The sequence below is a fragment of the Jaculus jaculus genome, chromosome 14 (assembly GCF_020740685.1).
Source record: "Jaculus jaculus isolate mJacJac1 chromosome 14, mJacJac1.mat.Y.cur, whole genome shotgun sequence".
NCBI lineage: Eukaryota > Metazoa > Chordata > Mammalia > Rodentia > Dipodidae > Jaculus > Jaculus jaculus.
Window position 1 is genome coordinate 56,921,896 of NC_059115.1, and position 25,712 is coordinate 56,947,607.

The following is a 25,712-nucleotide window of genomic DNA, read 5'->3' on the forward strand; positions in this document are numbered from 1 at the left end:
GGCCAAGGTAGGAGGATCACCATGAGTTTGAGGCCACCCTGCCACTAGAGTGAATTCCACGCCAGCTTAAGCTATAATGAGATCCTACCTTGAAACCAACATGGCCCCCCCCAAAAAAAACTTGTCTACTTAAACATATTGTTAAACCATCAACATATTGGAAATATGCTCCAAATGAAGTTTTCTATATGGCCAATAAAAACTAACAGGGCTGGAGAGATGGCTTGGTGGTTAAGGCATTTGCCTGCAAAGCCAAAAGGACCCAGGTTCAATTTCCCAGGACCCACATAAATCAGATGCACAAGGTGACACATGCATCTGGAGTTTGTTTACAGTGGCTGAAGGCCCTGGCACATCCTTTTTATCTGCCCTTCCCTCCCTCCCTCTCTCTAATAAAAAACAAAACAAAACAAAAAACCCTAAAAGATAGTTTGATCTATATGCTAGCACAAATGATGAGCATTCTGTTCAAAGCACGTGGGGCGCAGCTCAGGGGTAGAATGCCTGCCCAGCATCCACAAGTCCCTCAGCTCCAGCCTCAACACTGCAAAAGGAAACTCTTGTAACACTCAGTATCAATGACTCATTCCTTGCTCAGCCTCGTTGTCCTATTGCTATCAGCAGAGGTACAAAGACACATAAAAATCAACTGATAAATTATATATTACATGTTTATTAGGGGTACAACTTTCATGTAAAATTTACACTTTATGACAAAAAAATCAAAACATATTTACAATATTTTGGAAGATAGATGTGCATTGTTCTAATTACAACCCAAAGTAGTAAATAATGACTCTTAAAAACTCACATTTGTTAGAGTTCTGTGTTTACAAATTCTTGGTTAAAGAGGCAGCTACAAAGTTTATCACTATACACAAGCAAGAACCAGCTTGCCAGATATATTTCCCACTGAAAATCTACTTGTCTTTTTCTACACCATTAGCAGAAAATGCTGAATTTTAAAAATCAATATAAACTCATATGGCTTCAAAATTGTAACTTGTACCCAAAACAACCTTATCTATCAACACTTGGTATGTAGATTGTGGTAACTGAGAAAGTGCAGCTGTTTAACCATTTCACTATTAGAACATTTTTAGGTAATACTTGATTAACAAGTATGGTGAGTATAATAGTGTCAGAATTCCAATAATAAAACACTAACTGCTTAATAAAAGCAGACTCACTGCAAAGCAGATTTATAGTTATAAAATTTCAGTAAGGATAACTGTAATTGGCATTTAAAGGACATAAGAGTTAGAAATTCTCATTTTTTTATTTAGGAAAGACTAAAGTTTTAGCAAACTGTCTTATGCTGTCTAAGTCAAATCTAAATTTAGAACCGGGATAACACTGAGTATGTTAAAATGCACATGCTGTGCTATGTATTGGTAAAGAGTAGATTTTCTGCTGTATTTAGTGTAGCAAGATGTTATATAAATGTCTAGTAATAGAGGTTTTATTTTCTAAAAAGCTTAACAGAACAATTAGTGGTTTTATATATGTAACAAAGTTGTTACTTCTATTATTAAAAATGAAGAACAATGGTATTTATAATTACAAATAAATTCCCATTTACAAATTATGAAAATTTTATCTGAAACATTTTATTTATCCAATTAATCCGGATTTGCTATAAAGTTAGGCTTTCTGCTATTTAGTATGAGTAGTTCATTTTAAGAAACCACTCAATCCATCACTTCAAATAACTCACCTATATTGACTATATGGGAATTAAATAACATAACCTGATGAATTTTCCAATTGTTGACATGAAAACAAGTGACAGTACTTCTCCCAGTTACCAAAATGAATCATTTGTTGTATTCTTCTAAAATACCACAAAACTTACATTCACAACACAGTCAGTAAATAAATGTGTAAATTTTCAATGATAAATAGGGCTAATGTAAAGGCTAAACGCAAGAGTTAAAATACCAGTTACCAATTTATCACCACAGTTTCAGAATTTGTTTCCCATAGTTAGGAGGTTAGTGTTGACTATCTGGAAGTGATTTTATTCTTGATAAACATAGTCCATTAGGTTCATTTGCTTTTCTAGTGGCTGTAGGCTGTCACTAAAGAAATGAGCTAGGATTTTTAAGTACAAATTATCCTTTAGTTATTCTGAATTCCCTTCCCAATTGCAGGCCAAAGGCATTTAAAAAACGTTAAGTATCTTGTAGATATTCTTGACCACTCTAAGAATTCTGAATAGAAGATCCGGGCTGTGAGAAAAAGTGAGGCACATTAATGAACACAAACTAGATAGGCACATTTCTGGTTTTGTTATTGTTTTTAAAGGCACACATTATATAATCCATATAAAAATAAATTAAATCTACAGCATTAATCATCAAACAATCACAACTTCTACAAAGTTAATTAATTGCAGAAGTAAATTCTTCCGCTGTCTTTTGCAAGCTTATTTTAAAACACATTGCACTTGAGAATTTTTAAAAATCATATAAAACACCATGTACACTTTATTAATATACATATGAAAATCAGATGACAATTTTTTGCATACAAGACTCTGGTCTGATTACCTTATGGCACATAATTCAATTAGACTCAGTTCTGAGTTAACATCCAAAACTTTAAAGTTCATGTTTGTGGTGGTTTGATTCAGGTGTCCCCTATGAACTTATGTGTTCTGAATGCTAGGTCCCCAGCTGGTAGCAATTTGGGAATTGGATCCTCTTAGAGGCAGTGTATTTTTGGGGACAGGCTTATGGATGTTATAGCCAGCTTCCCCTTGCCAGTGTTTGGCAACTCTCCTGCTGCTGTTGTCCACTTGCTGTTGGCCAGGAGGTGATGTCCATCCTCTGCTTATGCCATCATTTTCCCCTGCCATCATGGAGTTTCCCCTTGAGTCTGTAAGCCAAAATAAACCCTTTCCTCCCACAAGCTGCTCTTGGTTGGATATTTTCTGCCAGCAACATGAACCTGACTGCGACAATACAGTTGGTACCAGGAGTGGGGTGTTGATATTGCTAGACACCTGACTGCATGGCTTTTGGCCTTTAGAACTGATTTGCATGAGGAATGTGGATGAATTTGAAATCTTGGCCTACAGATGCCTTGCAGTGCTGTATGTACTATGATGGACTATTCTGGTCAGAGTTGAAAGACCTGAATGCAATAAGAACTATGGACTGTGAGGTCTGGTTTATGAGGGTGAGAAAGAGCTTTGCCTGGACTGGGCTAGAAGCAACTAAAACCCCGTATCCTGAGAACTTGTGCAGGGCTGCACTCTGTAGAAATGGACTGGTGTGAGCAGAGGGATACAGCACAGGGGAATAAAAAAAAAAAAGAAAAAAAACAAACCTCTTTGGGCTAAAACTGCTACCCATTCAGCTGCGATTGTGTGAGATCACAACATTGAGGTTGGGCCAGCTGACCTCCATTAGGACAAAAGGAAGAATGAAGACTTGAAGAGGGAGGGTCTGAATGCTGAAAGAGGGTCACCTTCAAAATCTGCTTGACTCCCTCCTGGATAACAAAGTGGTAGCCCATCTCGTACTATGAAATGTAACAAATGCAGAAAAGAGAGGGTCATTGAATTTGCAACATGGTTTTGTTTTTTAACAATGGCCATGGGTAGTGTGATGCAGGCTTGTTGGATTACCTGCGTGAAGGCCCAATAGAGCCACAGGATGAACTGGGGGTTGTAGTAGAGACCCAAAGGAGATGCCAGGATTATGGGATAGCTGCCAAGTACTGCTGGCACTGAATGAGGTTTTCCAGTACTGTGAGTGGTGGAATTGGAACTTCAGAGACTTGTCACTGGTTAAGAGTTGTCAGACTTGGAACTACAGAATGTGATGTTTACTGTTTTAAATTTTGTATGGTTGACTATTTCTTTGCTATGTCCAATGCCATATTTTGCAGTGTAAATGTTTATTCTGTGCCATTATGGTTTTTGTTGTTGTTGTTTTGTATTATGGCTCAGTTAAAAGACCTTGGACTATGAGGATGTTTGAACATTATTGGGGCTGATAAAAACTATGGGGATGCCGGGTACGGTGGTGCACGCCTTTAATCCTAGCACTCAGGAGGCAGAGGTAGGAGGATCATCATGAGTTCGAGGCCACCCTGAGACTACAGAGTGAATTCCAGGTCAGCCTGAGACAGAGTGAGACACTACCTTGAAAAACCAAAAAAAAAAAAAAAAAAAAAAAACAAAACTATGGGGACTTTTAAAGTTGGACTGACTCTGACTGCATCGCATTTTACATCATGGATGATTATCCATTAATGGGAGTGAGGGGGCGGAATGTGGTGGTTTGATTCAAGTGTCCCCCATAAACTTGTGTTCTGAATGCTAGGTTCCCAGCTGACGGAGGTTTGGTAATTAGTGCCTCCTGGAGGCAATGTGTTGTTGGGGGTGGGCTTATGGGTGTTATAGTCAGCTTTCTCTTGCCAGTGTTTGGCACACTCTCCTGCTGCTACTATCTAACTGATGTTGGCCAGGAGGTGATGCCCATCCTCTCATGCCATCGTTTTCCCCTGCTATCACAGAGTTTCCCCTTGAGTCTATAAGCCAAAATAAACCCTTTCCTCCCACAAGCTGCTCTTGTTTGGGTATTTTCTGCCAGCAACATGAACCTGACTGCAACAATGTTCTTTTCATATTCATTCAATATCAAGCTTGTGAAATTTCAAAGCTATCTCTTCTGACTCTAAAGACTTATGGAAAGCTAAGTTAGTCTGTACTTGCTCTCCTGAAATTTTTGTCCTACTACTATATTCTAAACTCTTTCAAAAACATGGACACTGAAGATAAAAAATTTTATTTACTGAGAATCTGAATAAATGTTTCCTAAATATTGCATTTGATCATCATTTACTGTGTAGAAAATCGTTTCAGTGCTATTTCTTTCAATGACTCGCTTTGAAAGTGCAATTTAATGTTTGTAGTCAGCTCTCAAATATGAAGTTGAAAGACAACATACAAGTTAGAATAGTGTTGAGAAAGGACAGGTAATGCAGAATGGCAGGTTTGTAATAGTCTCTTGAGCCAATCACTGCCAAGTCCATCAACAATCTGCCAGGTATCGTCCTAAAAAACATCAAACAGACCTTTGCAATTACATTTCTAACACACTCAAAGAAGAGATGTCTCACTGTGGTTACAGACACAGAACCCGAGCTCCCAAATGTTTACAACATATCAGAATCATATTGCAGGTGTTCGCTATGCTCACCATGCTAAGTCTCCCTCATGTTTCTACCTACCGTCTTGTAGCAAGAGATTAAAAAAAAAAATTCCATGCCTTTAGGTTACAATGTTTCCCATGTACATTTAAAAGTTTAAACTTAGCTGGGCATGGTGGCTATGCCTTTAACCCCAGCACTCAGGAGGCAGAGGTAGGATGATCACCATGAGTTCGAGGCCACCCTGAGACCACACAGTGAATTCCAGGTCAGTCTGGGCTAGAGAGAGACCCTACCTTGAAAAAACAAACAAACAAAATGTTTAAACTTACCAGTGGCAAACCGCTTCTTTACTAAGGAAAGCCTATAGCCAGTGCCAACAAGTTCAATATCTACTCCTGAGAGGGTGTTTCCCTCGCTGAGGAATTGGACTGCAAGTGTTGTGGGTTTACTGGGTCCTTCTGAAAGATCAAATTTTGCTCTGAGAGAACCAGAACCTACAAAGGAAAGAATAAAGAACTCACATCGGGTAAAATACAGCACACACCAAATAAAATCTAATGAGCATATAAGCTAAACAACATCAGTGCCATGCTAAATTCATTAGATATATACAGTAAACAAATGACCATGCTGTTTTCAAAACAGATTTTACTCAGTACGAATTTTCACTAATCTTGATCTGCCCTTCCCTTTGACTTAACAGTAATCTTCAGAGATGTTTACTATTGAGACCTCAATGATATATGCATGCTCAAGTGAGTCAAAGGGGAAAAGGGAAGTAATAGAGGGAAGCAGAGAGAAACCCTACAAGGAATACAGGCAGGAGAAAGCATAAAAAAGGACTGCAAGTTGAACTGGAGAGATGGTTTAGAGGTTAAGGCACTTGCCTAGGAAGTCTAAGGACCCAGGTTCGATTCTCTAGTACCCATGTAAGCCAGATGTACAAGGTGGCACTTACATCTGGAGCTCATTTACAATAATGGCTAGAGGCCTTGGCATACCCATTCTCTCTCAAATAAGTAAATAAAATAAAAATTGTTTAAAAGACTGCAGTATCCAACCATGGAAACTAGAGAAGTAAAGAAAAGATGGCTACTATTGGGAAGAGCTACATCAACATTGCTATTTTGTTTTATTTTTTAAATTTTATTTTTAATGCTGGGTGTGGTGGCACATGCCTTTAATCCCAGCACTCGGGAGGCAGAGGTAGGAGGATCACCATGAGTTTGAGGCCACCCTGAGACTACAGAGTGAATTCTAGGTCAGCATGAGCTACCTCAAAAAAGAAATTTATTTTTAAATTTATGAGAGGGTATAGGAGAGGAAAAAGGGAGGGAGAAAGAAAAAGAGAGGGAGAGAATGAGAATAAATGAATGGGTACACCAGAGCCTCCTGCCATTGCAAACAAACTCTATATGCATGTACCCCTTTGTGCATTTTGTTTTATGTGGGCACTGATGAATCAAACCTGGGCTGTCAGGCTTTGTAAGCAAGCTCCTTTAACAATGAAGCCATTTTTCCAGCCAGGTAGGGGGCTGGAGAGATGGCTTAGCGGTTAAGCGCTTGCCTGTGAAGCATAAGGACCTGGGTTCGAGGCTCGGTTCCCCAGGACCCACGTTAGCCAGATGCACAAGGGGGTGTATGCATCTGGAGTTCGTTTGCAGTGGCTGGAAGCCCGGGCACGACCATTCTCAATCTCTCTCTCTGTCTCTTTCTCTCTCTCTCTCTGTCACTCTCAAATAAATAAATTAAAAATGAACAACAACAACAAAAAAAAGCCAGGTAGGATGGCTCACACCTTTAATCCCAGCATTCAAGAGGTTGAGGTAAGAAGATTACCATGAGTTCAAGGTCAGCCTTGGGCCACAGAGTGAGTTTTAGATCAGCTTGGGCAAGAATGAGACCTTGCTTAACAAAACCAGGGGCTGGAGAGATGGCTTAGCAGTTAAGACCCTTGTCTGTGAAGCCTCTAAGGACCCAGCCTTTATTCCCCATTACCCACGTAAGCCAGATGCAAATGGTGGCATATGTGTCTAGAGTTTGTTGCAGAGGCTACAGCCCTAGTGTGCCCATTCTCCACCCCCCCCCATAAATAAGAACAAAAATAAACATAAAACACATTACCATTTTATACTCTTTTTTTAAATTTTTATTTATTTATTTTTGGGGGGTTTTTTGAGGTAGGGTCTCACTCTAGCCCAGGCTGACCTGGAATTCACTATGGAGTCTCAGGGTGGCCTCGAACTCATGGTGATCCTCCTACCTCTACCTCCCAAGTGCTGGTATTAAAGGCGTGCACGACCACGCCCGGCTCTAATTTTTACTTTTATAACATCATCCCTTAGATATTTTGGAAGTCCTTCATTCTAGCGTAATTGTTTACTCAACATAACTCAATCTACATGCATGACAGAACCAGGAACCAGTGACTATGATGTGTATATAAAAGAGCTTTCAGGAGCCATAGGCACAAAGTTATAAATGGTAATAGAGATGACTATATCTTTTAGGCAGAAGTAGCTACTGGTATGAAGTTAGGAGACCTGTGTGGACATGCTATGTTTAAAAGAACTTCATTTATAACCAAAACAGCTGGAGAGTAAGATACAGTGGAGGAAAGCGCAGATTAGGGACTGTAGTAGCAGCAAGGGGTAGTCATGGTAAGCAACGTATGACCCAGTCACGGGAAGCACCCAAGATAGAATAGCATTTCAGCTTAGCGTCCTAGAAGGGAGGGGAGGATCAAGTTGCAAAGTAGCAAGACCATCAAACAGGACTCTAGGCGTTAAGAAAACAGCATCTGAACGAGGGCTGAGGCAAAGGAAAAGAACAGAATGCATGTGGAAGACACTTAGAAATGACCTAACCTGAGGGAACCTCACCAAACCAAATGCAGCCTAACCTGGTTTCTGGTTACCGGAAAGAACAGACTTGCTAGGTAGCAGGAAAAAGAACGCAGACCCCCTTTTACAAGAGTAGAACTATTCTGTCCTGTGCTACTGGGTCTGGTGACAAAGATCAGAGCGGAGATAAACTGATGCCTAATCTTAACTACTGTCAAAGCATTTCAGAAACTTGTACAACCTATGATAAACAAGTTCTGCAAAAGTTCCATTATGGGCAAAGCACAGCCAATCCTTAAGCTGTAGCATTATCTACTGTCCTTTTTCAGGGCAGTGAAGGAACACAGAAAATAGATTTTCATTTTACAGTTTGTGGATTTGGGTATTTTTTGTAAAACCACATTTTTTTGACGAATCACATTTACAAGATTTTTCCATTTCCTCACATAGACACTTTCTTTTTAAAAAATATCTTAGGGCTGGAGAAATGGCTTAGAGGTTATGGCATTTGCCTGCAAAATCAAAGGACCCAGGTTCAATTCCCCAGGACCCATGTAAGCCAGATGCTTAAGGGGCACATGCATCTGGAGGTTGTTTGCAGTGGCCAGAGGCCCTGGCATGCCCATTCTCTCTGTTTCTCTTCTCTCTCTCATTGCAAATAGAAAATTAAAAAAAAAAAAAAAAGTCAGGTATGGTGGCGCACACCTTTAATCCCAGCATTCAGGAGGCAGAGGTAAGAGGACTGCCATGAGTTCGAAGCCACCCTGAGACCACATAGTGAGTTCTAGGTCAGCCTGGGCCAGAGTGAGGGCCTACCCTAAAACATCAACAATAATAATAATAAATAAAAATATCTTATTGAGACTGAGGAGATGGCTCAGTGGTTAAAGTAACTTCCTTGTAAAGCTTGCCAGCTAGGGTTAAATTCCCCAGTATACATGTAAAGCCAGGTGCACAAAGTGGCACATGCATCTGGAGTTCATCTGAAAAGGCAGAAGGCCTTGGCGCACACATATTCATAGAGATCAAGCTAATTGGGTAAGGATAATTGAATAAGGCTAATCTTTGCACAGGCTAAGCCTGAGGACATGGAAAACTATGCATCTTGAGTGGAGCTTCTTGAAGGCAGGAAACTCACAGCATCCTGACATACTAATAAATATAAACAAACAACTCATGATCTGATCTGATGTAAACTTGTCATCTATCTTATGCTCTGATTCCCCATTGCTTTGACTCCCTGAAACTGAATAAAAGCTGCGAGTACAGACTGTGAGAAGTGCTCAAACTCCTCTCCCTGATCCTACATTAAATCATACTCTGCCTGTGTTCATTTCATGTTTATCCAAACACTGCTGGGTGCTATACAACACATACTCTCTCTCACAAATAAAAATTTAAAAAATGTTTTATTTACTTGCAAGTGGAGGTAGGAGAGAGGAAGAGAGAGAGAGAAAAGAAAAGAGGGAATATGAATGGGCATGTCAGGCCTTCTTGCTACTGCAAACACACACCAGATGCATGTACCATTTTATACATTGAGTTTTACACAGGCAGTGGGGGAATCAAACCTAGCTACCAGACTTTGCACACAATCAGCTTTAACCACTAAGCCATTGCTCCAGCCCAACACATACCTGAACAACAGAAGCAAACTACTAAAATACTTGGTTAGAAATTTGGGTATAAAAAAGTGGGGTATAATTTTTAAGGGAACAATTTTTTTGTATATTTACAATTATTGTAGTTTCTTTAAATAGGGGGACAAGTTAGGTTTAATTCCCTGTTAGGTGGTTTTCAGCCCTCATGTAGTTTAAACTAGGACTTTCAGGTGGTTCACAAAAAGCCACAGAGGAAAAGTCAGCATAGCTGGCTACTGGCAAATAGCAAACATGTATCAAGCAGTACAAGAAGAACTGCAGGCTGACTTGGCTATCTGACCCACAGTGTGGCTTCTGGTACACATGGTTTCTGCACAACAAGTACAAATGCACAGAAAACACAGATCTGCTTATGGTCCTTTTTTTTTTTGCTCATTTTTATTTATCTATTTGAGAGTATCAGAGAGAGAGAAAGACACACACACAGAGAAAGAAAGAGACACAGAGAGAGACAGAATGGGCGCGCCAGAGCCTCCAGCCACTACAAACGAACTCCAGACGTGTGCGCCCCTTGTGCATCTGGCTAACGTGGGTCCTGGGGAATCGAGCCTCAAACTGGGGTCCTTAGGCTTACACAGGCAAGTGCTTAACCGCTAAGCCACCTCTCCAGCCCCAGCTTATGTTCTTTATACAGAAATATTGGGGGGAAAACTGATGAGCTTAAGATTTTCACTAAGAAAAGCTGAACAAAGTTTGAAAACTGGAAACATTTAACAAGGGTATTAGCCATCTCTTGCCTTATCTTTCTTTCATTTGATGAAATAAAATCACTCTAACTTTAAAAAAAAGAATAAAAACAATAAAATAAGTTTTTGGAGGCTAAGTAGGCAGTCAAATGGAAGCAGATGAGTCCTCATTTTATTTTGTCTGTGGTAGGAGTTGTTTTAAATTTGTTGTGCTGTTAGAGTCCTCTTTTTAAATTAAGAGAAAGTTAGGGGCTGGAGAGATGGCTTAGCTGTAAGGCACTTACCTGCGAAGACTTAAGGACCTAGGTTCAATTTCCCAAAACCCACATAAGCCAGATGCACAAGGTGACACATGCATCCAGAGTTCAACTGTAGTGGCTAGAGACCCTGACATGCTAATCTCCCTCTGCCCCATCTCTAACAAAACAAATAAAAATAGTAATAAGAAACAATGAGAATATCAAATGTTAGAGGTTGGATCATCCTGGGAATTGTATACTGATTTTAAGGATACGATCTGAGGTAGGAAAGATACTTGTAGTGGTTAATTGGCAAAGATACTGTGAACAAAAATATAGTTAGTGGAAGGAGACAATTAAAAAAAAAATACACACACACACAATTTGTTTGAGAGACAGAATGGGCACGCCAGAACCTCCAGCAGCTGCAAATGAACTCCAGATGCATGTGCCACCTTGTGCATCTGGCTTTATGTGGGTACTAGGAAATCAAACCTGGGTCCTTAGGCTTTTCAGGCAAGTGCTTTAACTGTTAAGCCATCACTGCAGCTCAAGAAGACAATTTTTAAAAGTTAAAATAATCCTCATACAACTGAATCATCACTGTTGACAACTTCCAATAGGGAAATGAAAAAGACAGATTCTCTAAGCAAATTGGAGAGACAAGGAGACTTTTTAAAGCCATTTTCTACATGAATTTGGGGGTACCCATTAACAAGATAAACAGTATATTAAATTATTTTCAATTAGTTACCAGGTTATCTGCCTGAGGATAGTTGTCAGGTGTTTTCTCTTAATGTTAGCATAAACATATAAGAAACATTTATAAAATTCTAACCGAAGTTCTTTTTCTTATCTGAAAAGTGTGTTCAATCTAAAGAGGGAAACCTGATCTCAATCTGAGCTCCTACATTTATATTTAAGGTATTAACCTCCCCCTAGTGGTCAGCTCTAGAACTGAAAGCAGGCCTTGACATTCCAGAAGTAAACTCCCATAAACACGCCTTTAAAAACCAACGCTGGCTGGGAGCGCAGGAGGGTGGTATGGCCTTGCCTGGCATGCACCTGGCAGGCCCCGCACTTGACCCTCAGCGTGGGGTAGAGAAGAAGAAGGCCATTTGCAGAGACTTCTCACTGCCAACAATACGGGAAGCATACTCTTACCTCCATTTTCTGATTTTTCTGAAATACCAGATAATTTCCAAAAGGCTTTCATTTGTTCTGCATTCCTGTAATAAAAATAAATACCTTCAGGTTAAGTGTGTCTAATATAGAATTTTATACATGTAAGGACACACTAAAGGAACTTAAAGCAGTTTCATTACAATAATTACAGTGTAGTTTACTTTAAATAGGACTAACTAGTAAAATGTGTTTACAATATAGCATAAATAAATACAACCTGAATCTTTCTCAAGTAATGAAAGTTTACCAAATTGTAGAATTTCTCTCATTTACAGTGGTCAGAGAAAGGAAAACTGAAAGTGTATATTTGGCTCAGTTCCTTAATTAGTTCAGGAAAACACTACTCTTAATTCTGAAGAAAATATAGTTGTTGGAGTCCATACAAATAGTAATAGAGAGTACAAGAGCAATTAAAAGACAGGAGTTACTAGTGCTAGTAAACACTGAGCAAGCAGATATTCCTCCTGATGCTACATTTATCCCTATGAAAGAGCGTCTCGACTGACGGCCAGGCAGCAGGCAGCAGGAATTACCATATTGCAGGGGGAAGGGACTGCATGTTTGTGACTCCTCCATCCACCGGCACCACCACCTGGATGTTGGACAGTGCACACGGCGTGGCCATCGCTTCCGGGTTGTATTTAAAATCCACTCTCAGGTCTGTTGTGCTAGCACCGCATTTCCAGTATGTTGCAAGATTCAGAGGAGTGGACTGAATGCCATTTGATGAAACCTTTCACAAGAAAACGGACAAATAATTGCCTGCCTGAAGAGTTTACATCAGAAAGTTAAACAGAACAATTCACAGAATCACAACTAAGGAACAAAGGAGCCGCCTGGTGCTAGGCAGAGTAAAGAGCTCAGACCAGAGGTTAAGGTCATGTTTGACAGATGGGCCTGGGACTACCTGCATGGAAACTGTCATGGTGCTTGTTTGTGTACATAGTTCCCTAGATCCAACTGTAGAAAACCTGACTCTACAGCTTAGGGACAGCACCCAGAAAACAGTATTCTACTAGGCCATTTTTATTTGTACAAAGTTTGAGAGCTTTCAACATGCAACCCAGAACTCTAAGATGTTTTATGAACTACACAAGAAAATATAAAGAATTTAGAACTAGGGCTGGAGAGATGATTTAGTAGTTAAGGTGCTCGCTAACAAGCCAAAAGACCCTGCTGGTTCAATTCCCCAGTACCCACATAAAGTCAAATGCACAAAGTGGTGAGTATGTCTGGCGTTTGTAGTGGTTAAAGGCCCTGATTCACCCATTCTCCCTCCCTCCCTTCCCCCACTCTTTCCCTCTCTCTCACAAACAAAAAAAAAATTAAGGTAAGTTTTATGGGCTGAAGAATTGCTTAGAAGTTAAGACACTTGTGTACAAAGCCTAAGGACCCAGGTTCAATTCCCCAGTACCCACATAAACTGGATGCACAAGGTGGCACATGCATCCGGAGTTCATTTGTAGTGGCTGGAAGTCCTGGAGGAGCACTTATTCTTTCTATCTACCTATCTTTCTCTAATAAATAAAATATTTTAAAAAGATTTAGAACTAAATTCTTTGGGTGAGAAAACAAAGGTACACCATGTGGTTCCCAAACCCAGGATCAGAATATTGCCAATTTCAAATATTTAAGCTTATGACTGACAGTAAATGGGACAACTGATTTTCTTCAGTTCTAAAAAGGGCTCCATTTGAAGCCATTTCTTAGTTTTCATACAATTTCATTCCTAATATACAGTATTATTTACTTATTATGTTCACAACCACCTTATCCTATTACCAGCAATTAGCACATGTTGGCTAAAAACATCTGCTAATAAGGAATAAACAAAAATATATGTAATAAACATCAAGTCAACCTATGTGGTAACTTTTCTTCCTATTCAACTTTGTGCTTCATGGGTAAGAGAGGTGTGTGTATGTGTGTGTGTGTGTGTATACATACATACATATATATATATATATATATATATATTTTTTTTTTTCCTAGAAATATAAATCACCTCAATAGAATTACTAAAATTCAAACAAAACTGAAGTAGCAGCCAGGCATGGTGGCACACGTCTTTAATCCCAGCACTCAGGAAGCAGAGGTAGGAGGATCGCCGTGAGTTCGAGGCCACCCTGAGACTCCATAGTGAATTCCAGGTCAGCCTGGGCTAGAGTGAGACCCTACATTGAAAAATCAAAAACTGAGATGAAACAGGAAATTCGTCTCTGGAATTCACTTATTTAGTACCGTGGTATTAAAGACTAAGCTCAAGATAAGGCAAATGCTCTACCACAGTGCTGCTGCACTGCAGGCCCATCCCTCCATAATTTTTTTTATTTTTTGTTTTTGGTTTTTCGAGGTAGGGTCTCACTCTAGCCCAGGCTGACCTGGACTTCACTATGGAGTCTCAGGGTGGCCTTGAACTCACGGCAATTCTCCTACCTCTGCCTCCAGAGTGCTAGGATTAAAGGCGTGAGCCACCACGCCCGGTTCCATCCTCAATAATTTTACTCCCAACTGGTAACATCATGGTACACATCCTTCCAGACTTTTTAGGAACATGAAAATATGGATCTATCCCATTCTTTTCAATGGCTCTAATAACTCATTAAGTCAATCTTTTCCTCTATTGATGTATACTACATTTACAAACAATATTGCATTTCTACCTTTTCTTTGTGATTTCTGAAACTCTGAATGAAAGGTCATATCTATCCACCAATCTATTACAATTTCCTCCTAAGAGGCTTCATTAACTACTAGTCATACTTGTCTTAATATTGTACAGCGCAACCTTCCGTTCCTAGGAGAGTGGTGGGCAAACGCTGGTACTCACCGCACGTGCTCCCTGTTCTAAGCATGCGCGCTACAAGTCCTCCGTAAGTCATCTACGGAGTCACGTGCCTCTTTCGACTCCTTGGGCTAACCCCAGTCTACCTTACGTGTTACAAATACTTTTACCTCCAAATACTGGTTATGTTCAAGGGTTTGCTTTTGATCTGCATGCACATGCATGTGGACAGCAGAGGACAATTTCAAATGACATATTCAGGGACACCAGCCACCTCCTTTGGGATAGTCTCTCTTAATTGGCCTGCAGCTCAATAATTATGGTAGACTAGCTCGTCAACCCTAGGGATTCTCCTGTCTTTTTCTCCCCAGTGCAGGAAAATAGACATATGCCATTACATTTGGCATTTTTTTTTCCCCCCAAGGTAGGGTCTCACTCTAGCTCACGCTGACCTGGAATTCACTATGTAGTCTCAGGGTGGCCTCAAACTCAAGGCTATCCTCCCAAGTGCTGGGATTAAAGGCATGCGCCACCATGCCCAGAAAGTAAGGCACTTCTTAATTAAGACTAATGATGTTGGTCTTTTAAAATGAAGTTATAAATTCATTTATTTATATTTATTCAATATTTTAATCACAAATACCTGGTAAACATTTTATCAAATTGGCAGAAATACCCATTCACTTGCTAATATTTTTAATTTTTGAAACAACCTGGTCCTCCTGAAGTGAACCTCACTTGACATTTTTTTTTTCATTTAGTGTTATGTCAGATTCCATTTGTTTAAAGTCAGGTTCTTACAATGACATGACACTCACCTGATACTTTAATACATCTACGTTATAATAAGAAGCAGCTGGATTTTGCTCTGATAGTTTCTTGAGGTAGACAGTAACAGCTTGCATGTTCATCCAAAAGTCCTTTGTGTTGGAATCACACTGCGATGGATCACTAGATGTATGAGAAACATTTGTGATTTATCTTTTCCCTTTTCCTTTCCTGCCCCAGCACGGTTCACTCCTCCTTGGGCAACATGGTGCTTCCCCACTCCCAAGAAGTCACCATACTGATGGCCACAAGTACAGGACTCAAGCTGTCCTCCAGCTTAGCTTCCCAAGGAGCTGGAACTGCAGACATGTGCCAGCATGCCCACCTTAGCCTGAACCTGAACTTTGCTTTCAGGGGGTACTTTTTGTTGTTGATTGTTTTTACCTTGTTGGGGATTGAACCCAGGACTTTACGCATTCTAAGCAAGCACTCTACCATGGAGCTAAACTCCCCATCCTTCTTTTTCTGTATGTAGGAATTTGGTGACTTAAGAAAGACTAGTAGAAATGAACCAAAATGTGGGAAGGAGAAAAACCAAGATATAGAGGATAAAAAATAGAACACAGCAAATGCCTTCCTGAAAAATAACTATCACTAACATCAAAAAGACAGCTGAAGACAAGCATGGTGGTGCACACTTTTAATCCCAGCACTCATAAGATAGAAGTAGGAGGAATGCTGTGAGTTCGAGGCCAGCCTGAGACTAAACAGCGAGTTCCATGTCAGCCTCAAAAAAAAAAAAAAAAGAAAGCTGCTTAATAATAATAATAATAATAATTGGTATTGTCTTCAAATTGACATGATTATTTCAAAGAAAGAACATTTCTTAAAAAGAAACTTTTTTAACCTTCCAAACAAAGCATACAAACCTGAACACAAGTTGTGCATTTGGAAGAATTTGCTCCAGTCTGCTGATATTTTTCACCCTGAAGCATAGCACAGCTGGAGAAGGATTGCTAGTGAAGACCTTAATAATTCCACTTGGAAATGATATTGTCATGTCTCCAGTGATCTTCACAATGCACCTGAAATTAGGAGAAAACAACAAGTGTTTAAATAAGATGTTTTAATCTTCAATCAAAAGCATATTTGGTGGCTGGAGAGATGGTTCAGTGGTTAAGAGCACTTTCTGTGTAAGCATGAGGGCCCCAGGAGGCCTGAGAGCCCACCTGCTAAAATTTGAATCCCAGGACTCACGTAACTAGGTAGGTGTGGTCATGTACTATTGTAACTCCAGTCCCATAAGGGGAGCTGAGACCAGGGAATCCCTGGAGCATGTGAAAAAAATGGCAAGCTCGGGGATCAGTATGAGATGGTAGCTCAAATAAGAATGAGCAGTAGAGTAAACGAATGGGACACCCCACATTCTGCTCTGACCACCACAGGCAAGCATATCCCACAGCAGGTGAGCGAATAGGGTGCCACAAGGGCACATAAACATGCATATGCCACACACCACATTACATACATACACAAGCAAAAAAAGTGTATTTGGTTTTTGGTGAACAAGAATGGGTAATTAATAATGACAAGGAAGGGAATGGGGAAGAGCAAAAGGAGACATGTGATTTATAAACAGAAAGGTGGAGGTAAGAATGCCAAGGGGGGATGGAGAGGAGGAAGGTAAGGGCAGGAGGAGAATCAACTGAAAAACTTGTGTTTGAAAATACCAGATGGTATCTAAATCTCTTAAATCAACTACAAAAAGTGTGTGTGTGTGGTATATTTGGTTTAAAAAGCATATATGTTATGCATATGTATATGTGTATATATGTTATGCATATGTATATGTGTATACATGCATACATACCCTTTATCACCAATGAGTATTTCTTCAACTTTATCAGGAAAAAAATATTCTACACAAAATGACACTCTTTCAATACAACCCAAGTACTTATTTTTGTGGCAACCATCCTCTGCATGACCTGTGGGGTCACTGCCTCCTGGGGAACACTGTCACCAGTGCAGCTGTCCTCTCTCACTCCCTACCAGTGCACTGGGCCTGGGCAGACGCCTCCCCAGCCCCTTGCTGCCTTTTATTTCTTCTTCCTTTGAAACTCCTGTATCAAACTCAGACCATCTTCCCCTCTCATCTTCCACATTCCCTTTCACTTCCTGAAAATCTGAGCTCCTGGCTCATTCCCAGTTTTTCTCTACACCACTATGGAGTTTTATTTTTAGTGACTTCAATATGCTCTTCAGCTCCTTAACACCAGTAACTCTTCCAGCTTACCTCACCACGCTCTAGTCTCTTCATAATCTATTCCATGGTCCTTACTCATCTACTAATCACTTTCTAACTCATTTTGGCTAGTACAATTTAAACAATTCCCCAGTCTCATCCAAATCTTCACATTCCATTATTCCAACCACCTTTTCCTATGATTCTACACTCAAACTTCATATCCCCATTTCCTCCTTCTCTTGATCTCCAGGTCCATTATTAGACAGTCTTCTTTGCATAAACCCTCCCTTCTCTTCTTTCACTGACTCCTTGGTGCAACAGTCTTGGCTAAACCTAGCTCCCTGCCCACATCTAACCAGCTGAATGGGACTAGGCAAAAACACAGACCCACAGAAGTAAGTCTCAACTGGCCCCCTTAGCATGACCTGGTAATCCTATGACATGTCTGATCATTCCTCTGCTCTTCGTAGAACTTTTATTTCTCCTTTAACAAACATTCCTTCTCCCTACTCTGAATTGTAATGAGTAAATAAAATCAGAAAAGAACTTCCTCATGCTCTCACTGATGAACTACAAATCTACCTAGCTCTTTACCCTATCTTGTGTCTTTCCTCCTGTTTCAACAAGAGTTTCTTGTACCAACTATGCCAACTCCACTGATTTTTAAATCAAATATGTCTTATTGGTCAAACCACTTTACAAGAGTATAAATATCCTGAAGGAAAATCAGCACACCACTTATTGGTAACTGCAGCCTTTTTTTTTTTTTTTTTTGGTTTTCCAAGATAGGGTCTCACTCTAGCTCAGGCTGACCTACTAGAATTCACTATGTAGTCTCAGGGTGGCCTCAAACTCATGACAATCCTGCTACCTCAGCCTCCCAAGTGCTGGGATTAAAGGCATGGGCCACCATGCCTGGCTTAATTGTAGTTTTTTTTTAATTTGACAAATCCTCAGATAATCAGCAAAAAAGTAAATAAACATTTAAAAGAAAACCTTAATCTTCAAAGAATCAAAATAAAACTTAAAATTTACTACCAAGCCCCTCCTCCTCACTCAAAATACACACATCCAAGCACACACATATATGTCAAAAACTAACTTGGTAGGATCTGCTCCTTTAAAGTAGGCATTAACAGATTCTGTAAGGGCAATTGCCACAGGTAAGGTGTCCTGATTTCCAAGGCTGACAGGGCTGGGACCCCGTGACACACCTAGAATACACACAATTTATTTGTTAAATCTTTCTGAAAGACATATGCTAGAATACATACTTAGACAAATGCATAGTATAAAGGTCAAGCCAATCAGATTGCAACAAGTGACTCTATTATTGGTTTCAATGACGCCCCAAACATAAACCTAGAGGTTAAAATATACAGCATAAAATGAATTAGAGCATAACACACACACGCACCCCCTGTGGAAGATTATCAAAGTGACTTCTAGATATAAAAACATAGGAAGATTAAGCCTCATCAAAAGGAAAAGGTCAATGGCGTGAAGAGCTAAAATAATCACTAATGGCTTCCGAAACCTGCACAATCAAATTCTTTTAAGGGTCTATCAATCACGTATTTCAGGGATTCACTTGGATTTTTTTTTTTTTTGGGGGGTGGGTGGGTGGGGTTTGAGGTAGGGTCTCACTCTAGTCTAGGCTGACCTGGAATTCACTATGTAATCTCAGGGTGGCCTCAAACTCACAGAGATCCACCTACCTCTGCCTCCCGAGTGCTGGGATTAAAGGCATGCACCACCATTCCCGGCTTCACCTGGATTTTTGCATGTATTGCTTCAAATAATAATGTTCCAAGTACTACTTATTACAGTTCTCTTTAGCTTCCTTCCCCTTCAGTGTTTCTACAGCGTGAGTATTCCTTAATGGGAATGCTTGGGACCAGAAGCCTCCTTTCTGCACTCATGCTACACTTCCCTTTGCCCCCCTTCTCGGTGCCTCTTCCTTCTTCCTTCTCCTCTGTGGTCTCCCTACCTAGTTACATATCCTGAACCACTTTCAGATCCCCTTATGTAAATACACACAAACATTAAAAGTTAATGCAAATTTTCAGAATAGAAACATGTTTGTGAAATAGGCATAGGCTAGCATGATGGAAGAACATGGCCAAAGAGGCCAGAGAAACATTTATGATCGTGATTAGAACAAGATTTCATTTTTGCCATTAAAGGCAGCTGACAAATGCTATTACACCACCAAAATACAGGACAATAAATGTGAGAGAAAGGGAACTAATAGAGAATGGTATGGAAAACTCAAAAACTAAAAACAGAATTACATGATCCAGCTACATGACTCCTAGATGGATATGAGTGTGTATGTAAATATATATGTGTATATATGTATTTATTCAAATCCTACCACAGAGATAGTGCCATCCATTTTTGTTATGGCTGCACTATTCACAATAGCTTAGAAATTAAACCAACCTAGATGTCTATCAACAGAGGTAAGTGTTAAAGAAAATGTGGTACATATATATAGTGGAATTTTATTCAGCCATAAAGAAAATGGGCTGGGGATTGCGATACATACCTTCTAATCCTAGCACTCGGGAGGCAGACATAGCTGGACTGCCATGAATTTGAGGCCACCCTGAGACTACATAGTGAATTCCAGGTCAGTCTGAGTTAGAGTGAGACCCTACCTCAAAAAAACAAAAGAAAGGGAGGAAGGAAGGGATGGTGGGAAAAAGAAAAGAAACATGACATCTACAGAAAAAGAGAACCAGAAATCATCATGTGATGGTTAATCTCTATCTGTTAATCTGACAGGATTTAGAATCATAAGGAAACAAGTCTTTAGAAATGTCTGTGAGATCTAGATTAGATTAACCTAAGTGAGAAGACCCATCCAGACTATGGGCAGCACCATCCTGAGAGCTGGCATCCTGAACTCCCTGGGAAGGAGAAAGCAAGCTGCGAAGGATTCACCATTCTTGGCCTTCGCACTGTGGGCTGAGTGTGACCAGCTACCTCTACAAACTCTTGCGTAGGGTCCTCTCTGCTGTCATGGATTGTACTGTAACTTGGAGCTATAAGCCACAATAAACCCTTCCTCCCTTAAGTTGCTTTTTGTTAGGTATTTGGTTACAGCAACAAGAAAGTAATTTTATGTTAAGCAAAATAAGCAAGATTGAGAAAGACAAATACCACATGTTCTCTTTTATATGAAGAATCTGTATTTAAATGTGTGTGTGTGTGAGTGTTCACACAGGTCGTGAAATTAGAAAAGGGACCATGAGAGGAAAAGAAGAAATTTTTTTTGTTGTTGTTGTTTTTTCAAGGTAGGGTCTCACTCTAGCCCAGGCTGACCTGGAATTCACTATGGAGTCTCAGGGTGGCCTCAAACTCACAGCGATCCTCCTATCTCTGCCTCCCAAGTGCTGGGATTAAAGGCGTGCACCACCACGCCCGGCTGAAAAGAAGAAATTTTAAGGAAAGGGATGGGGGAAGAGAAAGTATGATAGTTAATCTCTGGTTGTTAATTTGATTAAGATTTAAAATCACCATGGAAACAAATCTGTGACTATGAAGAATATTAGGTTAGTTAAGGTGAAAGGGCCCACCCTAAACTGTGGGCAGCATCATTCCATGGGCTAGAATCCTGGGCTACATAAAGAGGAAGCAAGCTGAGGATGCAGCATTCATCACTCTGTTCTGTTTCCTTACTACTGGACTGAATGCGACCAGTTCCTGATGCCATGCCTTCCCTGCCCTGAAGGACTTAACTTGGAACGTAAACTGAAGTAACACTTCATCCCTTAAACTGATTTTGTCAGGTATCTTGCCTCAGCAATGAGAAGGTAACGGAAAAAGAGTCATATTTATGGTGTGGAAGGCAAAGGTGGTCCTGAAGAAGGAGATAAGCAAGGAGGTTGGAATGGGTAAAAACAATGTATGAAAATGCCCTAATGACATCCTTTACTTTGTATGCTAATTCAAAAATGAATAAAAGGTAAAATAAAAAATAAAAACCACTTGTAATATTTAAAGAAAATATTCTTGGGCTTTTTATTTAGTAAGATCATGGAATACTATGTGCATTTTGAAATGAAGAGAAAAACAGCTGCTGAGAGGATTCAAACTGGTATTATGAGTAAACAGATAAGAGGAGCTAATCAAGAGGCACAAATTTCAGCATGCAAGTGAGAAAATACTATGGAAAAAAACAACTAAGTATATATTCACTGAATGAACTATACAAATACATGTTTGTAGACAAACTTAACACACCTAAATTTGAATAAATTAACTTCTTTTCTAACATTTTAAAATAGAAGGCCATTAGAACTTTAGGAAAATGGGCTAGAAAGATGGCTTAATGGTTCAGATGCTTGCTTGCAAAGCCAAAGGACCCAGGTTCAATTCCCCCAACCCAAGTAAGCTAGATGCATTAGGTGGCACATGTGTCTGGAGTTTATTTGCAGCAGCTGAAGGTCCTAATGTCCCCATTATTTATCAGCTTCCCTCCCTCCCTCTTGCTCAAATAAATTAATAAAATTAAATTTTTGTTAAAAATAATTTTAGGAAAGCATAATATCAGAGCAAGATGAAGACTGATCACTCCTCAATTCTGTTTAACTGTGGTAAAGGACACACTAAAATTTAAGCCCCAACCCTTCTTTATGCTTTTGTTGTTGTCTGGAGACAAAGTCTTACTAGTCTTACCTATTTACAAGCTCAGAGAGAAAATATTGGCAATGCTGCATAACCATTACACTATCTACCTCTATAATTTTTTCAGTCTTGTAAAACCAAAACTCTATTTGGGTTAAACAACAGCCCTCCAGAACCTCAGCCTCACTTTTCCCAACCTCTGGAAACCACCATTATGCTGTCTCTAGGAATCTAACTTTTCCAAGTATCTAAACATATTTGATTACACAATGTCCTCAAGGCTCATTCATGTTGCACCATGTCAGAACTTTCTTCTTTTGTACGGCTGAACAGTATTACACCGTATGTACTTACTATAGTCTGCTATCTAGTCACCTGACCACTTCAATCTTTTTGCTACTGTTAAGCAGTGCCTCTGTAAACATGAGAGCAGAACTCTCTCTTTGAAATCCTGCTTTCAGTCCTTTCAGGTTACATATCCAAAAGTGAAGCTGATGGATCATATGGTAAATTCTATTTTTAATTATTTGAGGAACTGCCATAGAACCACAACCTTTTAACATTTCTACTAATAACGTACAAAGTTCTCAATTTTTTCCATATCCTGGTCAATACCAGTTACTATACATTATTTTTCTTACAGTACTGAGGTTAAACCCAAGAAGTTGGGGCTGGAAAATGGCTCAGTGGTTAAAGGCACTTGCTTGCAATGCCTAATGACCCAAGTTTGATTCCCTAGTACCTTCATAAGCCAGATGTACCAAGTGACACACGCATCTGGAGCTCATTTGAGGTGACAAGAGGCCCTGGCCCACCCATTCACCCCATCCCCAGTCTTTATACAAATACATTTTTAAATGCTTAAACAAAAACCAAAGGCTCATGCATATTAAGCAAACATTCTTGCACTGATCTGTAACCTCAGTACAATACTTTATTAGAAAGAGCTATCAGTTGATCTGCCATACCCAAGGGTTTCACATTTGTGAACTCAACTGTAGACTGAAACTACTTGGGGGAAAAGTTGTGTCTAATAAGCAACTATTGACTTTTCTTGCCATCAATTCCTAAACAATGCAGTATAACAACTCCCTACAGAGCACTTATATTTTAGTGTGTGCTATAAATAATGTAAAGATGATTTAAAGCATACAGGAAGATATGCACAGGTGATGTATAAACATTACACCATTTTGTGTAAGGAACTCAGTTGAGCAGCTGTGGATTCTGTTCTTGGGAGACTCTGAAAATCAATCCCCCAGTGATACCAGGAGCTGCCTACCTTTTCTTCAATATAAAATTAATACTGGCCGGGCGTGGTGGCGCACGCCTTTAATCCCAGCACTCGGGAGGCAGAGGTAGGAGGATTGCCATGAGTTCAAGGCCACCCTGAGATGACAGAGTTAATTCCAGGTCAGCCTGGACCAGAGTGAGACCCTACCTCGAAAAACCAAAAAAATAAAATAAATAAATAAATAAATAAAATAAAATAAAATAAAAAATAAAATTAATACTGTTCCTTGAACAATCCACACAAATGGATACACACACACACACACATGTACACACACACAGAATCAAGGGTAACATTAATGTCTGCTACTGGCTGACAACATCAGAAGACACGTACGGCAGGCAAGGGCTATAGCTCAGTGACAGAGCAACTGACTAGCAGGCCTGAGGTCCCAAGTACTAAATGATTAACAGGAAGAAAGAGGGAAAGAGGGGAAAGGAGCAAAGAAAGAAAAGGCATCTTACAGGCAGTTATTCTTTTAAATATTCCTACAAGTTGTCATGCCTGTTATGAAATATTGGCAAGAAAAGTGTTTGAAGGGTGGGGGAAAATTCAAAATCTACTTAACATATGGAATTCCTACTTTCATATTTTCTAGTTTTGTTTTCAAGACCACATTCCACATGCATACTACCAAACAATGAATTTTAAAAGGAAATATTTGCTTAAGTCCCTGAAAATCAAATTTATAATATTATTTTAACAATTTTTTAGGAATGAAAAAAAATCTGTATTCTTAGGGACAGAGAAATGGCTCAGAAGTGAAAGGCACTTGCTTGTGAAGCCTGATGGCCCACGTTTAATTTCCCAGTACCCACATGAAGCCAAACACAGAAAGTGGTGCATGGGTCTGGAGTTCATTTGCAGTAGCAGAAGGCCCTGGCACACCAATTCTTTCTCTCTCTTATTCTTATTCAGGACATTATGCTTCCCCACTGATTGCATATTCAGGTAGCTGTATCTGAGGAAAAACTAGAGGACTGCATATTTATGCAGAATTCCTTTTATCACTAGAGTACAAGTCTGAGGCCCACTCACTCCTAAATACCTCCTACTTGCATGCTGCCTCTCAGCTCCCCGTCCATGTTTGTTAGGAAAGCATTTGCTTTGGTAGCTTAGGTATTATAACTTCTTATATATTTGAGAGAGAGAAATAGACTTATTTGAGAGGCAAATAGAGAGAGAGAGAGACAGGTGTGCCAGAGCGTCTAGATACTACAAATGAACTTCAGACGCCTGTCCCACCTTGTGCATCTGGCTTTAGGTGGGAAATTGAACATGGGCCCTTCGGCTTCGCAGACCAGCACCTTAACCACTAAGCCATCTCTCAAGTCCTAGGTATTATAACTTTTTTAAGTTGACAACATATTCTTTTTTTAAAAAAGTATTTTATTTTTATTTATTTATTTGAGAGAGGGAAAGAGGGAGAATGAGAGAGAGAGAATGGGCATGCCTGGGCCTCCAGCCATTGCAAACAAACTCCGATGCATACGCCACCTTGTGCATCTGGCTTATGTGGGTACTAGGGAATCAAACAGAGGTCTTTTGGAGGTCCTTTGGCTTTGCAGGCAAGCGCCTTAACCACTAAGCCATCCCTACAGCCCTAAGTTGACATTATTTTTCCTACCTCTTTTCTAGCCTTTTTTCCTCACTCTGATAGCTCACAGTTCATATTTACTGATTCTTCTTAATGTTCAGAAGAAGAAAGCAGGGAGATGAAAGGAAATGCAAAGGTAGTATTTTTTAAACTGGGGACTGAGATCTTATATAGAAACTGGACATAATTAGCACAAAACTGAGATAGTTAATTTTAGCGTTATTCTTGATTTTTGAGACACCATACATTGCTGGAAAAAAAATAAGTAACTGAGTATTTTAGATACTTTTTAGAATCATTAGTCAACAGACAGATATATTTGCTTCTTATACAATACCTGGTGAAGTCTCACAGTGTTTTTCAATTTCAGAGAGTGTCCCAATCAAATTATCATCTTCTATTATATTTAAATAAAATAAACATTGCAGGAAAAAAAATTTTCAAGCAACAAGAAAAATCAAGACTTCAAACCTAGATAGAGCTGAATAAACATTATTACAAAGAAACAGTACTTCTCCAGTAGATCTAAAGGCTCTCTTGTTCAAAATCAATACCCATGTCTTCCTGTGTCATCTGTCTCACGAGTGCTGGTCCTCCTATGGCCA

The 25,712-nt window shown here is 39.7% G+C and overlaps 1 protein-coding gene across 2 annotated transcripts in view; it reads right to left on the bottom strand.

Annotated features, from left to right (window-relative positions):
- Nucleotides 1–4,895: 4,895 nt before the first annotated feature.
- Nucleotides 4,896–25,712, bottom strand: part of Fcho2 (FCH and mu domain containing endocytic adaptor 2) — a 119,884-nt gene continuing 99,067 nt past the window's right edge. For both annotated transcript variants that reach the window (XM_045134361.1, XM_045134360.1), the window contains 7 exons: nt 18,684–18,795; nt 16,263–16,418; nt 15,384–15,516; nt 12,314–12,513; nt 11,760–11,824; nt 5,496–5,660; nt 4,896–5,068 (listed from right to left, as the gene is read on the bottom strand). In XM_045134361.1, the coding sequence (XP_044990296.1) occupies nt 5,046–5,068; nt 5,496–5,660; nt 11,760–11,824; nt 12,314–12,513; nt 15,384–15,516; nt 16,263–16,418; nt 18,684–18,795 (854 nt within the window). In that variant the 3' untranslated portion in view covers nt 4,896–5,045. The remainder of the gene's footprint in view (nt 5,069–5,495; nt 5,661–11,759; nt 11,825–12,313; nt 12,514–15,383; nt 15,517–16,262; nt 16,419–18,683; nt 18,796–25,712) is intronic.